The sequence below is a fragment of the Homarus americanus genome, unplaced genomic scaffold (genome assembly GCF_018991925.1).
Source record: "Homarus americanus isolate GMGI-L3 unplaced genomic scaffold, GMGI_Hamer_2.0 scaffold52512, whole genome shotgun sequence".
NCBI classification, from domain to species: Eukaryota; Metazoa; Arthropoda; class Malacostraca; order Decapoda; family Nephropidae; genus Homarus; species Homarus americanus.
Genome location: NW_024735442.1, coordinates 17,465,502 through 17,478,871, shown reverse-complemented (window position 1 = coordinate 17,478,871; position 13,370 = coordinate 17,465,502). Strand labels below are relative to the sequence as shown.

Genomic DNA, 13,370 nt, shown 5'->3' with positions numbered 1-13,370 from the left:
TGTGGAGCGATGAACAGTACAACACTGTCTCACTACCCCCCCCCCCTAAAGGCTGGCTAACTTACCACTAGTGGAAAATATATGTCCCAGCTATGCCTCGCCGGGTGCCTATCTCTAGTAAAGCAAACTTTGGAGTTGGTTGCGTGGGTAAGCCTAACGCAACCCATGACAATCTGGCCGAGGGGTCTCTCTGCAGGTTTTATTCATTACACTCAGTGTTGAGAGTATCCCATTCTGCACTGGGATTCGCTTTGTTTGCTGTTGGGTTGTTTATCAGCCCATGTTCGAGCTGCTCTCTGAAAGCATGTGCCACTGCTGGATCCTCCAGACGCTTATTATTAAAACCTCTTCTGGAGGCTTGATGTCTTCGCCGTTTTGGGGCGACGTGAAGTGAGAGCTTGGCTCTGGCAAGTCGATGATCAGTGTCGCAGTGGTCTGAGCCACGCATGGCGAAGGGTGACGAGGATATCTCGGCGATCTCTTTCTCTGACAATGATGTAGTCAATGATATGTCAGTGTTTGGATCGTGGGTGTTGCCATGAACCCTTGAACTTGTCGGCCTGCCGAAACAAGGTATTGTTGATAGTGAGGCTGTGTGCAGCACACTTGCTGAGGAGAAGTAGGCCGTTGGCATTACATTTGCCTAGTCCATTTCTCCTTATGATTCCCTGCCAAATGTTAGTATCTCTGCCAACTTTGGTATTGAAGTCACCAAGGAGCACACCCTTGTCTTCTCTGGGGATAGAGGTTCGCACTCTGTCGAGGTCGGCGTTAAAGGCCTCCTTGATGTCATCCTCTGCATCCAGTGTTGGGAGTATGCACTGATGAAGAGGGCATGACGAGAGTATCTCAGTGGGACTCTAAGCGTTATGAGGTGCTCGCTGATCCCAACAGGCATTTCAGTTAGCCTGTGTAGGATACATTGGTGGATGGCAAAGCCAGCTCCATAAATGCTGTTTCTCTACATAGCAGGCTTACCCTTCCAGAAGAAGGTAAAGCCAGAACCCCGTTCTGTGAGCTGTCCCTCATCTGGGAGCCGGGACTCACTAATGACGACCATAAGAGGTTATATGTTTTTTTGTTTTTTTTGTTTTTGGATCTGTGATTTTGACTGTGTTTTCGACCGCATAAGGATGACCTTACTGGGTGCGGTTGCCCAGTCAGGTTGGGTTTTTAGGCAGGCTATGTTTAGGACACCTGTTCTAGCCCCCTCCCCAAGTGGGGTGAGCAGAGTGACTCCTCGAAAGGGCTGCTCAGTCGCACAGACAGGACCGGATTGCACTGCTGCCTAGATCCCAGTGCATAAACGACCATCTTATCTGTGCCGCCCATGTGCAGAGTTGTGATTAGAGACTCCCGACAGTCATATCTGCCTGTTCCCGCCGCCACTTGTCCGTCGCCATAGGACTTTTGGGGGTATAGGGGTTTTGATGATGATGAGAGGTATGATGAACTGGATGATGGCTGCGCGTGAGTTGATTTATGTGGTGAGGCAGGAGCGCAAGCTGCAACCACACATCTTGGCTCTCCCTTTTCCTGATCCAGTGGTGCAAGTGTTGCAACGACTGGGGAGAGGTAGAGTTGCAATAGACTGCCGATAGCCCAGTTTGTTGGGTTTCGAGAGGGAGCAAGCAGTGCTTGTATCTTAACACTAACATAATGCTGTCGCACTATACGCATTTCACCACCCTGTGTGCGGCACACACACACCGTACCCTCAACATCAATTAAATTATTCAACGAATGTAAATGTCCTCTCATGCTATTAAGTCGTCTAACATGAAGGGCCACTGTAATGATTTCTAAGGCCCAGTTTCGTTCGCTTTCCAACTCATCACAAAATCATAATGAATTAAGTAGTTTACCTTAATATTAACGGTATTAACAAACACAAAACGATCTCGACTGATATTGTTTGTAATAGGTTTGTTTTAGGTTAAGATTCAGGTGTTTCATCTGCGAGGGTTATTTAGGCAGTGGTTACTTGGTTTATATTTTATATGGTATAACATTTCAATAAAATCAATACAAGGCAGCTGAGTAGTGCATCAGGCAATAGCAATCTCGTTCAATTACTCTTTATCACTTTATTTACCATTAACGAAGCCCTATTAGTTATGTGCTTATTATTGACTGATCAATAGGTGTGAGGTGTGAGTTTCAGGTGTATAGCTGTTTGTCACTGGTTGGGGCGATGGAGCCAGTGCTTACACCAGTTGCTGTGACAACGTGGCCCGTGTCTCTCAACCCCATAAGAAATGAGGTTAACCATCAGTCACATACTGTCTGAGCTATCCAAGTGTTTCCATTCACTTTAATGTAACGTTTGTAATATGACCAGAAATATACAAATTAATCCTCACCTCACCAGTTTGATTAGATTTACTATAATTTATTTCTTTATATACCAATCCCGATGTATCTAGCTAAGCATTTCCAGTTTATAGTGGTAATATACCGTACTATTAAAGATAAAAACTACTGTGAATGTGTTTCACTACAGTATAGGGTACGGCTAAGTAATGTTATCGATTTATCGCCAAGACAACGTAGCAGTGATCGACCTTGAGCGAGGCATTTGTAACTCCCTCCGCTCCGCTGTAAGTACGCACACCACCCAGGCAATTTTTACATACAGTATATAATTTGTAAATTTTTCTATTGTTGACGTACAGAGATGAACACAAGGTACACAACAGTGAACATGAAGGGGAGGGGGTGCCGTTACCAACAAACCTTACACACACTCACACAAACAAACACACTCAGGCATTCGACTTGTCAACCATAATTTAACCACCAACAAAGCCATCGACTTCAAGTTTTGGAGAAGTCTTATACAATGGCAGGGGAAGACTTATGCAAGTTGCCTCCCCTGGCTTACGGAATTTCTTAGTGACCGACGCCAAGCCGAAGGGGCCGTCTCCACCTTTCAGTCACTCACTTGCCCAAGGCACCAAGATGGGACCAGAATATATTGAAGTTTCCAGAACTGGGCCACCATGAACATTACCTTGACCATAATTATGCACATCAACCTCTCCTTCGACCATGTCCCACTTCCCTCCATTACATCCGGCCCCAACACAACCCAGCTTGTGGACTCCACCAAGCTCCTCGGCGTCACTATAGATAACAAATTGAAGTTGTTTACATCTCCTTGTAAACAACCGACATGCCTTGCCTCACACCCAACGACGTTATTTGTATCCTTTCTTGTTAACAATGAGAAATCGTTCAATGCTTCCACTTTATCCTGGTCTTGCAACTGCTCTCTCCAAGTTTCATAATTTTGACGTCGAAACGATAGAAAGCCCTGGGGTTCTACTAGGTTCCAGTTGCGATCCACTTCTGAAATTTTCTGAACTTCTACACTCTAATTTAGTTTTAAATCTAGCAGACATCACTCTGTTCTGCTCATCATTTGTGGCAACCCATCTCTTGTAATATGATTTTGTCTAAATTTGGCAACTGTTGCATGTAGTGACGCTCTAGTGGATACCTCCCCTACAAACTCTGTCGCTCAGTAGCCGACCCCGCCAGTGACCTTGCCAAAAGACGTCTTTGCTGCTGCTTTATTAATGTATAGAAACAAAAGGTTTGGCCTTGGGTATAGTACCTGTATAATTTCCCATAAAATATTTCGATTTATTCCTGTGGTTTTCCAGAAAGAATACACATCCTAATAGTTTGGCCAGTCAATGTTCCTTGCTTCTGTTTTTCGCTATAAATGTTTATTAGTGTATAATCATTGCTTTAGTCAATATCACCCCAGGATATCCAACCTGAAAAATTGTCACCCTGCCAAACTCTGGGGTGACAATTCTTCAGGTGATCCGAGCTTTATGTTACTGATATTTAAACAGTTTATTTTACTAGAAAAATATAGATTTCTGAAACAGTTAAGATGTTTAAATTTGCCGGGTTATGACGTCACGTAAAATGTGGCCACCAAGCCCTGGCCCGGGTGAGTCACAGCCCACCAGTCACGACTCTCGACCTTATAGTCGCTCGCTATATGTCACCTCTCACTCGAGCCCTGGCTGTTGTAAGGTGAAGTAGCTGAGTTGCGGCTTACACAAACCTCTTAAAATGGTCCACAAAGTCGAAGACAAGGTAAGATTACGTTTTCATGTAATTTAATAAAGAACTAAAACTATTTTTTAACAAGAAAAAGCAAAATTGTTGCGTTAGAATGGCAGTATTTACGTAAGCTATGGTGCAGTGCCTTGTCATGCGGTGCTCACCATACATTCCTCGGCCGTCTTTACAGATATTGAACTGATTTTATACAGTAAGATCGTCATTATTCAATATTTTCCCATTGAATCGGTTGTATAAAAGTATTTCAATATACAAACAATGATAACCTCAGTCTATTCAGCCAGAGCTCGGCAAACTTGTCCATTAACCCTAAGCGCCATGTCGAGTCATGGATGCAATACTAAAGAGTTTTAGGCAACATTTTCTGGACTCCTATTGTTGAGAATTATCAGAACATTTTTATTTAAAATTTTACACTTTACCCTATTTAATCAATTTTTGGGAGGACGTTATAATCAATAAGTATAGTCACGTACAGGAATATTCAAGATAAATTTCATCCTCTTGTTTTGAATTACTTGTAATTTAGATACTCTTGCAGGTCAATTTATCGTAGAGGACATAATGGGATTCTCGGGAATTTTATCTTTGCCATTTACACCTTAAGCAATTTTAAGACACTTTTCTTCTATAACCTATGATATGCCGAGGGGTCCAGGGGGCAGAGCCCCTCCCCCTCACCCCCTCGTTAGGAAAGATCATTAGTGAGGGAAAAGTTATTTTTGAAAAATAACTTGGGTAATTATATAGGACTAACCCGCGAGTGAAATTGATTGAAAAAAATTTTAGTAACGCCTTATTTTCCCAGTTAAAGTGGACACTTGTAGTTTGTGGAAATATGTTAAAAAATGGATATTTTAAAAATAAATGTTACTTAACATTTGTGAGTATGAAAAACAGACCTAACCAACCTAACCAAACAAACCTACCTAACCTTACCTAACTTCCTCAGTATATTAAACAGAAAGAACTTCCAGTGATATGTTGAAATTTGAGGCATTTTCTGGATGCGAGATGTATCGACGTTTACTGAGCCCAGGCAGCGGAGTGATTTGTTATTGGGATGGCGGGAAACGCGAGCCACAGCGTCGACGAAGTGATGGATGATTGTTTCCAAACAACAACTGACTTGGCACACAAACCCAGTTCTATTTCACAGTATTGCTATGAACAATACTTTCTTCCTAAAGGAATGATGCCGTGGGCTTTGAAAAACTTAAGCGTCTAGTTGTCTTTATCCGTAAATTCACAAATTACGTCCATATAAGACCGGCAACAACCTTCACACGTCATGCTGAAAAGGAAACTGCCCCGGGGAAGAGACGAGACTCCTCTCTTGAGCGCTGCCTCATTACCGCCAGCAAGACACGCAAGACAAACTAGTGCGCGCCTAGGTGCTTAATTATCCATGAAACGAACAATTTCCACAAGAAATGATTATCATATCACAACTCTGATGAAAATAATGTAAGAAAATAAGCCATAATAAAAATAACTCGCTCACGGGTTAGTCCTATATATTAACCATAACTTGTATACTAATGTAGCAGTATCTGGTGCTTACGATATGATAGCAATTACCAGGAGTTTCTGAATGAATCGGTCGCCAAGGTCCAGAAATATTCATGGTTAAGATTTGGTTAAGGACAACCACGCAACTCTACAGTACTCTGTGTATATTGATTTGTATAGGGTGGGGGGGGGGGGAATCCCTGGATAGGTTTCACTGGTTAGGTTAGGTTTTTTATTATCTTTTTGTTTGGTAAAAATTAATTTCCTCCATTGTTTTTGGGTTGTTCTTCATAAGCTGAAGAACTTTTGTTACTTCAAGAGGAAATCGCTACGACCAAAAAAAGTTTATGGATTTCCTTTGTTTTGGTGATTGTAAGTTCCTGTAGTTTAAAAAGAGTGACAACTTTATATTGTCACTTTTTTTTCTTAGTTTTATCCTCTTCACCACTGATCGGCTCGTTAGCCGCTTGAGCAATAGGTCATGTCTCTGTTACGCACTGTTAGCACGTACTGGGCCTGCACTGGATCTTGAATGCATCTGAACCTGCTCCAGTACTTGTCAAGTCTGGCCTTAAAAGAGCTCTCACTCGGTGCCGTCACAACACTCTGGCAGATTGGTCCAAAAGTTCACAATTCTCGCTTCGAAAAAGTTCCCCCTCACAGTTTTCTGGATTTGCGGCTTCTTCAACATTGAGTTGTGACCCCCTGTGGGGCGAGCGCCCGCCAGCTCCAGGTAAGGACACTCGAATGAGTACTGCCCTTTGAGATGTTTATACACCTTAATTAGGTCCCCACTTGCCTCTGTAGTATAAGCTAGGCAATTCCAGGTGCTCTAATCTCTCAGGGTATCTGAGGTGCCAAAGTGCAGCACCAGTCTGGTGGTCCTTCTTTGGACATTTTCGATCAACTGACAGTCCCTAGCATATCTCAGGGACCAGACAGGGTGACAGTACTCCAGGCAGGGAAGCACCTCACTCATCAAGATCGTTACGAGGGACAGACCGTCTAGATCAGGGGTTCTCAAACTTTTTTCAACCAAGGACCCCTTATATACCATGACGCATACAAATATTGTCAATAATCAAAGCATAAATCATAGTCCAAAGCATTTGTTCATTTCAACCCAAATCCAAAATATCTTGCGAATTGGAATCCCCTAATCTCTCACAAACGTTAAACGCACTATTTCTCAAAAACTTTTCGCAGACCACAGTTTGAGAATCACTGGTCTAGATATCTGAACGACCTTCTTGTAAGACCTAATAATTTAGTTGCCTTTTTCACCTTCTCGCAATGGCCCCGAGATCTTCAGCTGATTGTCAACATACACATCTAGGCCCTTTTCACATTGTCTCAATTAACGCAGTTTCTTCGTCCCGTTGGGACATATGACCGCCTCCTTACCGTTGGTACGTCCCAGATGCAGCCTCGTAGACTTCGTGACATTGAATTTTAGCAACCATTTCTTCGACCATTCTTGAATCTCTCAGAGATCCTTCTGCAGCTCTTCACAGTCTGCTTGGTTCTTAATTTCCTGAAATAACTTGGCATCATCCGCAAACATTTGATTGGAGGAATGTACAGCGCCTATAGCTACGATCATAAATCACCTGTAGTGGGCAGGGCACAAAGGATGAGAGAAATGCGAGGTAAAACATGGTGAAAAACTGATCATATGACACTAAAATAATGTCTCTTATGTGCTTTGTGCATGATGAAATTAATTATTTGCAGTAAATACTCCTCCAAAAAATCTGCTTGTCGTTTGTTTACACTTGACCCATTCGGTCCGAGTGTACAGTATTGTCACATCCACAAAAAACTTAAAATTACCCGGTGACACTTCAACAAAGATGCTTTCATTGGTACCAGATATCAAAATACTGTAAGTGCATTCTGTTTAATATGGCAGGGTGGTCTGGTGGGGCAGAACCCTCCAGCTAGGAAGTTGGGTAAGGTGAGGTAGATTTCCTTGGTTGGTTAGTTCAGGTTCTAGTAAATATTGGTTCTTTTAAAATACAGTACAGCCACTCCCTAACTTACGACCTACTCGACTTACGACCACCCGGACATGCAACCGCCCCAGTCGTACCAAAATATTTTCAAATTACGTATTTTCGAGTCCCGACGTTACTGATTGCACTGTGTACTGACAAAGATTTAGTTTGTAATTCCCTTTAAAATGGCTGGCATGCTTAAGAGAGAGTTTTGTGGTGCTGAGAAGAAAAAGAGACACCCATTTTAGATTTACTATGTATTATCTTCGCATTTTCGACTTACGACCAATTCGACTTATGACCTGGATTTGGGTCCTTAACCCGTTGTAAGTTGAGGAGTGGCTGTACTTACAATAATGATAATAACATCTGTGGAAAAAATAAATGAAATTAACTTTTTTCCTACAGTATTTAAAAGTTTCTAACTGCTCCTTAACCCAGATACCTGTTTTTAAAAACTGTACTTGTACAGTATTACACTTTAAAGTTTTCTACGATGGGTTAGGTTTGGTTCCATCTGTGTTTTGTATGTTTTTACAGCACAATTTCTTCTGCTTCAAAGCCCTGCCGCACTTTGTGTGATCAAAATTGCATTTTTTTTAAAGTAAAATCGAATAAGTAAAACAAGCTTTTGGTGGAATACATGAAGATAAGCACTCCTTCAGCTTATTACACCTGCGACTAAGCACCTAACAATATATATGGGTGTTAGGTTATCATTAAGGTGGTTAATCTTGAGGTGAAGTAGTTGGGGTGCTAACCCTCATGTGATCCCCCTATTTTTTTCTTTTTCTTTGGATTCTTTAACTGATGACACTGAACAGGATAATGTTTGTTCCAATCCCTAACAAGTCGAGAATAAAGTGCTTTACTGTTGATTTTCATTTGTGCAGTATACTAAAAGTCCTGTTTAATGACCAACCAATTACAATAACAAGAATTTGGTTTAACAACACTACCTCTATTGTTTTAGGGAATGCACCAGTTTTTGTGCTCAGAACTCCATACATACAGTATGTATATGTATTTGGTAAATTATATTTATTTATTTAATTTTGTTTGTTTGTTTGTTTGGATATTAATAAAAACAAAAATATTCCAGGCTGATTTTGACAAGCAGTTGGCTGATGCCGGTGCGAAGCTGGTCATCGTCGACTTTTATGCCACCTGGTGTGGACCATGTAAGGTGATAGCACCCAAGCTTGAGGTATGTATATTGTCAGCCTTAGTGGTGTTTAAAAAAAAAAAAAAAAAAAAGAGTAAAATTATTTAAACACTTGAGGAAAACCCAAAGCAGCAAAGTGTATATACTGTATTGTAGTAGTAGCCCCCAATGCACACACACACACACACACTCTGTAGGTATTTGCAATTTTAAGCTGCAGCTTAGGATTTCAGTTATACTGTACCTCTCAGGGGTCACTTGCCAAGCTTTAATTTCCCATTTGACACAGCCAACCACAGGAGAATTCTAGAGCAACCCCCTCCCACACCACCCTGTTTCTGAGGGAATACTGTATACCAGTACAGGCAGTCTCCCAGGTTACAAACAAGTTCCATTCCTGGGGACGTTCTTTAGTCGAAACACATACAGTGGTCTCTCGGTTAACGAGCACAATTCGTTCTAGAAGGTTGCTCGTACAGTACTCTGGTGAAACCCATACTCTTTGAATCCCTTTTATTATGCAGCAAATACTATTCCAGCAGACCATATAAGATTGCAATTATCATTGTAAAAATATATCCACTTTTGCAGGTTATGAGTGAGGAGATGACTGATGTAGTGTTCTTGAAGGTGGACGTGGATGATTGTGAGGAAGTAGCTATGGAATATCAGATCTCTTGCATGCCCACCTTTGTTTTCATCAAAAGTGGTGAGAAGGTAAAGGGAAAACTTTTTTGTTCAGTTGCAACTTTTGTAAGGGTGGTTTTGCAGTGAATTTGTTAATCGTGTCGAGATACTGTTGCCTAAGTCTCAAAATCTTACTATATTAGTTACAACTCAAATGTGAAGCTAAATTAACTTAAATCATATATAATTGACTTATAAAGCACCTTTAAAGTATTGATTAATATTTTATTCGCAGGTTGACTCCTTCTCTGGGGCTAGTGAGGAGAGGATTCGTGAATATCTTACTAAGTATCGTTAAGCTGTCCTTCCTTTGATGAATGATATCCATTCATTATTCTTAGATGATCCTTATTGAGTCGCTGATCACCAGTAGCAAGCTTGTCAAGTCAGTAATTTTAATATTTATTATGCAAACAGTAAATTTAGGATATTGTTCAGGCAAAAAAGTAGATTGGGTTGCCCCCACTTTTGTATTTTGCAAAATGCATAATTATTCACTGTTTGAAATTCTAGTGTTTTGTAACTACCTGTACTGTATACTTTAGTTTTGAATTAATAGTCTTTCAGATGGTCTACTTGATGCTGAAGTTTTATAGTTTAAGCTCTTATTTGATATTGGAATGCAAAGGATTTTTATTTCATTTATTTTATTTTTTGTCTCAAAGTAGCTGTACCTTGACTCAATGGGTTATCTCTGTTCAACACTGTTCCAAAACATTTGCTTAAAATATTGTTGTTTGTGCCTTCTTGTTGTGACTTATTTAAACAAAAATTTAAAGGGCAATAAAATATAGGAAATAAATGTCATTTTATTTGTAATGGTTAAGTCTCCTGGTAAGGTATCAAGTATAGAAAGCCCCATTACTTATGTAACAAACATAAAAATTATGAAAAAATTTAAGATTGGTTTTACTAATTGTTCTCTCCACATACAGTAGTGCCTTTTTGCTACTCTTTATTGTACACTAATCAGTGGAGTGTGTTGGCATACCTAGCGACTGCATTTCAAGATGCCTTCCTGTATAGTATAGCAGGCCTTGCTCTTTTGTGATTTTATCGAAGCAAGGTTTGCAGACTACTCAACTGCTCAGGGGCTGACATGTGAAATAATGGCTCATACAGAGCATAGTGCTGGTACAGAATGGAAGAATGCAGATGCCATTTTCTCTCTTCCTTGATATAACTGCATTAGTGTACATAATCTGAAAGGTAATAGCATAGTGCCACATTGTAACTTTCCATCACAATATAGTATACCAGGTAAAGGAAGCCTCGAGGTTATAAATGGATTGTACCTGTATTCTAAAAAAAATTTTGTGCTGTACAGTCTCTGGGCTGATTGAATTATCACATTGAAATTACATCACATATTTAGCAATTTTGATGTAGTAAAACCTCCAGAACTCGGCTCATATGGTGCTGAGGCTTTGCTGAGTAATCAAATTTTCCGACTTCTCGATAATAATCCTATACCGAATATATAATGAAACAAAAAACAGTTGTATGTATTAGGTACTTACCAATAGCAAGGAACAATTTCTTGATGAACTTGTAAGAGGCAGAGGAACTGTACTGTACATTTTGTGCAATACAGTATTGTATGCAATGCTTCACAGGCACTGTAAATAATTGTTCTGACAAAGTTAAACTAAACTTTATCCATAACACTCAATACTGTATATGTACAGTAACACTTCACAGGCACTTGATCAGTCAGAAGGTTTGCCCGTGATGAGAGGCGCACGTAAACTGATGCTCTCGGGGCGGACAAATGTAGTCTGCCTTCTGTCAAGTTAAAGCCAATTTGTTGACCTTAATATTGTGATATATAAAAATCTTCATAATGCACCAAAGAATCAAATAAACCTACAAAAATTAAAACATAAGTACAGTAACAAAAAAAAATTTACAGCATAAATATAGGATGTAGTAGTGATGTCACTCTGCAAATTGTCTTTATACATTATGGGTGTGTTTAGTGAAATATTGGAGGTTCTCAAAATACAATGGTCTTCATATTTTAAAATATGCAAGACAAAAATTAAAATCATGTGTAACTTTTATTATAAATTTTATTTATGATTTATTATAATTATTATTACAATTTGCCCCAGGCCCCAATGTGGGTCAGTGGCCTGTGCCCGGGTGGACTAATCCCTGTAAAAAAGAAAAAAAAAGAAAAAGAAAAAGAATCTACCGTAATAGATATGTTGCAGCAGTATTGTAGTGGTGTTATGTTTGTGGAGTTGTATATTGTACAGAACATTTTTTGAAATCTGACCAATATCATGGTCATTTTGAAGCCATGCACACTTGATATTAGGAGAGATTATGAAGTCAATAGTAAATAATTTTTACTATACAAAAATGCGTGAGTACAATATTGCATTTAAGAAAAAGTATTGGAATTTTCTGGTGAAAAGGAGGGTCTGGACCTCCCCTCCCCCCTGGATCTGTCCTTGAATGACAGGCCTAGGCTCTGATGTCACTGAGTATTGCTGTGAGATTGGCTGAGAGCCAATTCATTGCCCAAGGGTGTTCCTTGAAGCACAGTTGAAATCGGTCCATTGTGAAGTAGTTCAGGGTGGGTTTGTGGATTGGTGGTGGTATTTTGGTAAGTACTGTACAGTAGATCACTTGGTAAATTATTATGAGAACTATAGCAGGCAGTCCTGAGTTAATTTGGGTTTTTGAATCATTGTTACAGTGTAATTCCCAGCCATTCAGTTCAACAAATTTGAATGTGACCATAGGCCTTTTTATGTCCCCTTTATAAACTACTTACGTTAAATTGGATTGTTATTGTACTACTGAAAGAGTACAAATGTGGTAATTTAGATTGAGGAAAGTGCATAAATAAATGCATTGTCATCCAGTGTACCAAACTCTAGATCTTGTTGCTAACAGTCTCTGCTTCCCACCGACCACTAGGCCTCCCCTCTACCTTCACTGCTTAACCCCTGTCATTGGTCCTCTCTATGCTGAATAAGTCTGGTGTTAGCCAAATACAATATTGAAAGTGGTGTTCTCTGAAGTGAAGGGATTAATATAACATCCTATGTATAACAATGAGACCATTAATTAAAAACTGTATACGTTACAGTGTAGAGAAGTGTGTTGGGAGTTATTGCTTCAGAAACTGCATAATGAATACAAAAAGAGACCTACAGCACTTTGCCAACTACACCTTTTATCAAAACACAGCAAAAAAGTGTAATTTTGGAAGTGAAATTAGACATTTATTTAATTATACGAGTGTGAAGGAACAACAGTAGCTGATCATCTGGGAGAGGCCTGACGCACATGCTTCACAATAAATCATTAATTTCCTCAACTTATATAATTATTTTAAACATTCTTGCTGTTTTTGCATGTATAGTGTTTAAATATCATTAGACTGATTAAATGGAGTATGTACAGTATATATTGATGTGCTGGCTAGTTCATGTGGGAAGGTTGTACTGGTGGGTGGTCAGCTGATGAACGACTGAGATGGAAATTAATATCTTTAAATTGTACTTCATTACATATTTGTATGTACAGTACTGTATAGTAATACCTCTTAACAAAGTGGAAGCATTCCATGACTTCGCTTCATTGTCAGAAACTTTGTTACCAGAGGTAGATAGATAGGGAGCATAGGGATGTATTCCAAAGCTTGAGAAAAACCGAGAAAAAGAGTTCAATAGGAAACCAAACAAAATAGGACTTAAGTTACTTGGTGACGTGGAATATGCGGAAAAAAGGAATGCAATTAAAAATACATAAATGTTAATAAAAAATGCAATAGGACACTTACCACTTTGCATCCATGATGCAAACGTTGTGAATTTTGCTTCACTTGAATTTCTGAAACCATCCATTGGAAGTAACATATCTTGGTCAACTCCTCACTTTCCTGAGCC

At 39.7% G+C, this 13,370-nt stretch overlaps 1 protein-coding gene across 1 annotated transcript; it reads left to right on the top strand.

Annotated features, from left to right (window-relative positions):
- Positions 1-3,960: 3,960 nt before the first annotated feature.
- Positions 3,961-10,366, top strand: LOC121871099 (thioredoxin-2-like). The gene is made up of 4 exons (XM_042373247.1): positions 3,961-4,116; positions 8,716-8,820; positions 9,370-9,495; positions 9,701-10,366. The coding sequence occupies exons 1-4, from the start codon at positions 4,093-4,095 to the stop codon at positions 9,761-9,763; spliced, it is 318 nt and encodes a 105-aa protein (XP_042229181.1). The 5' UTR covers positions 3,961-4,092; the 3' UTR covers positions 9,764-10,366.
- The last annotated feature ends 3,004 nt before the right edge of the window (positions 10,367-13,370 follow it).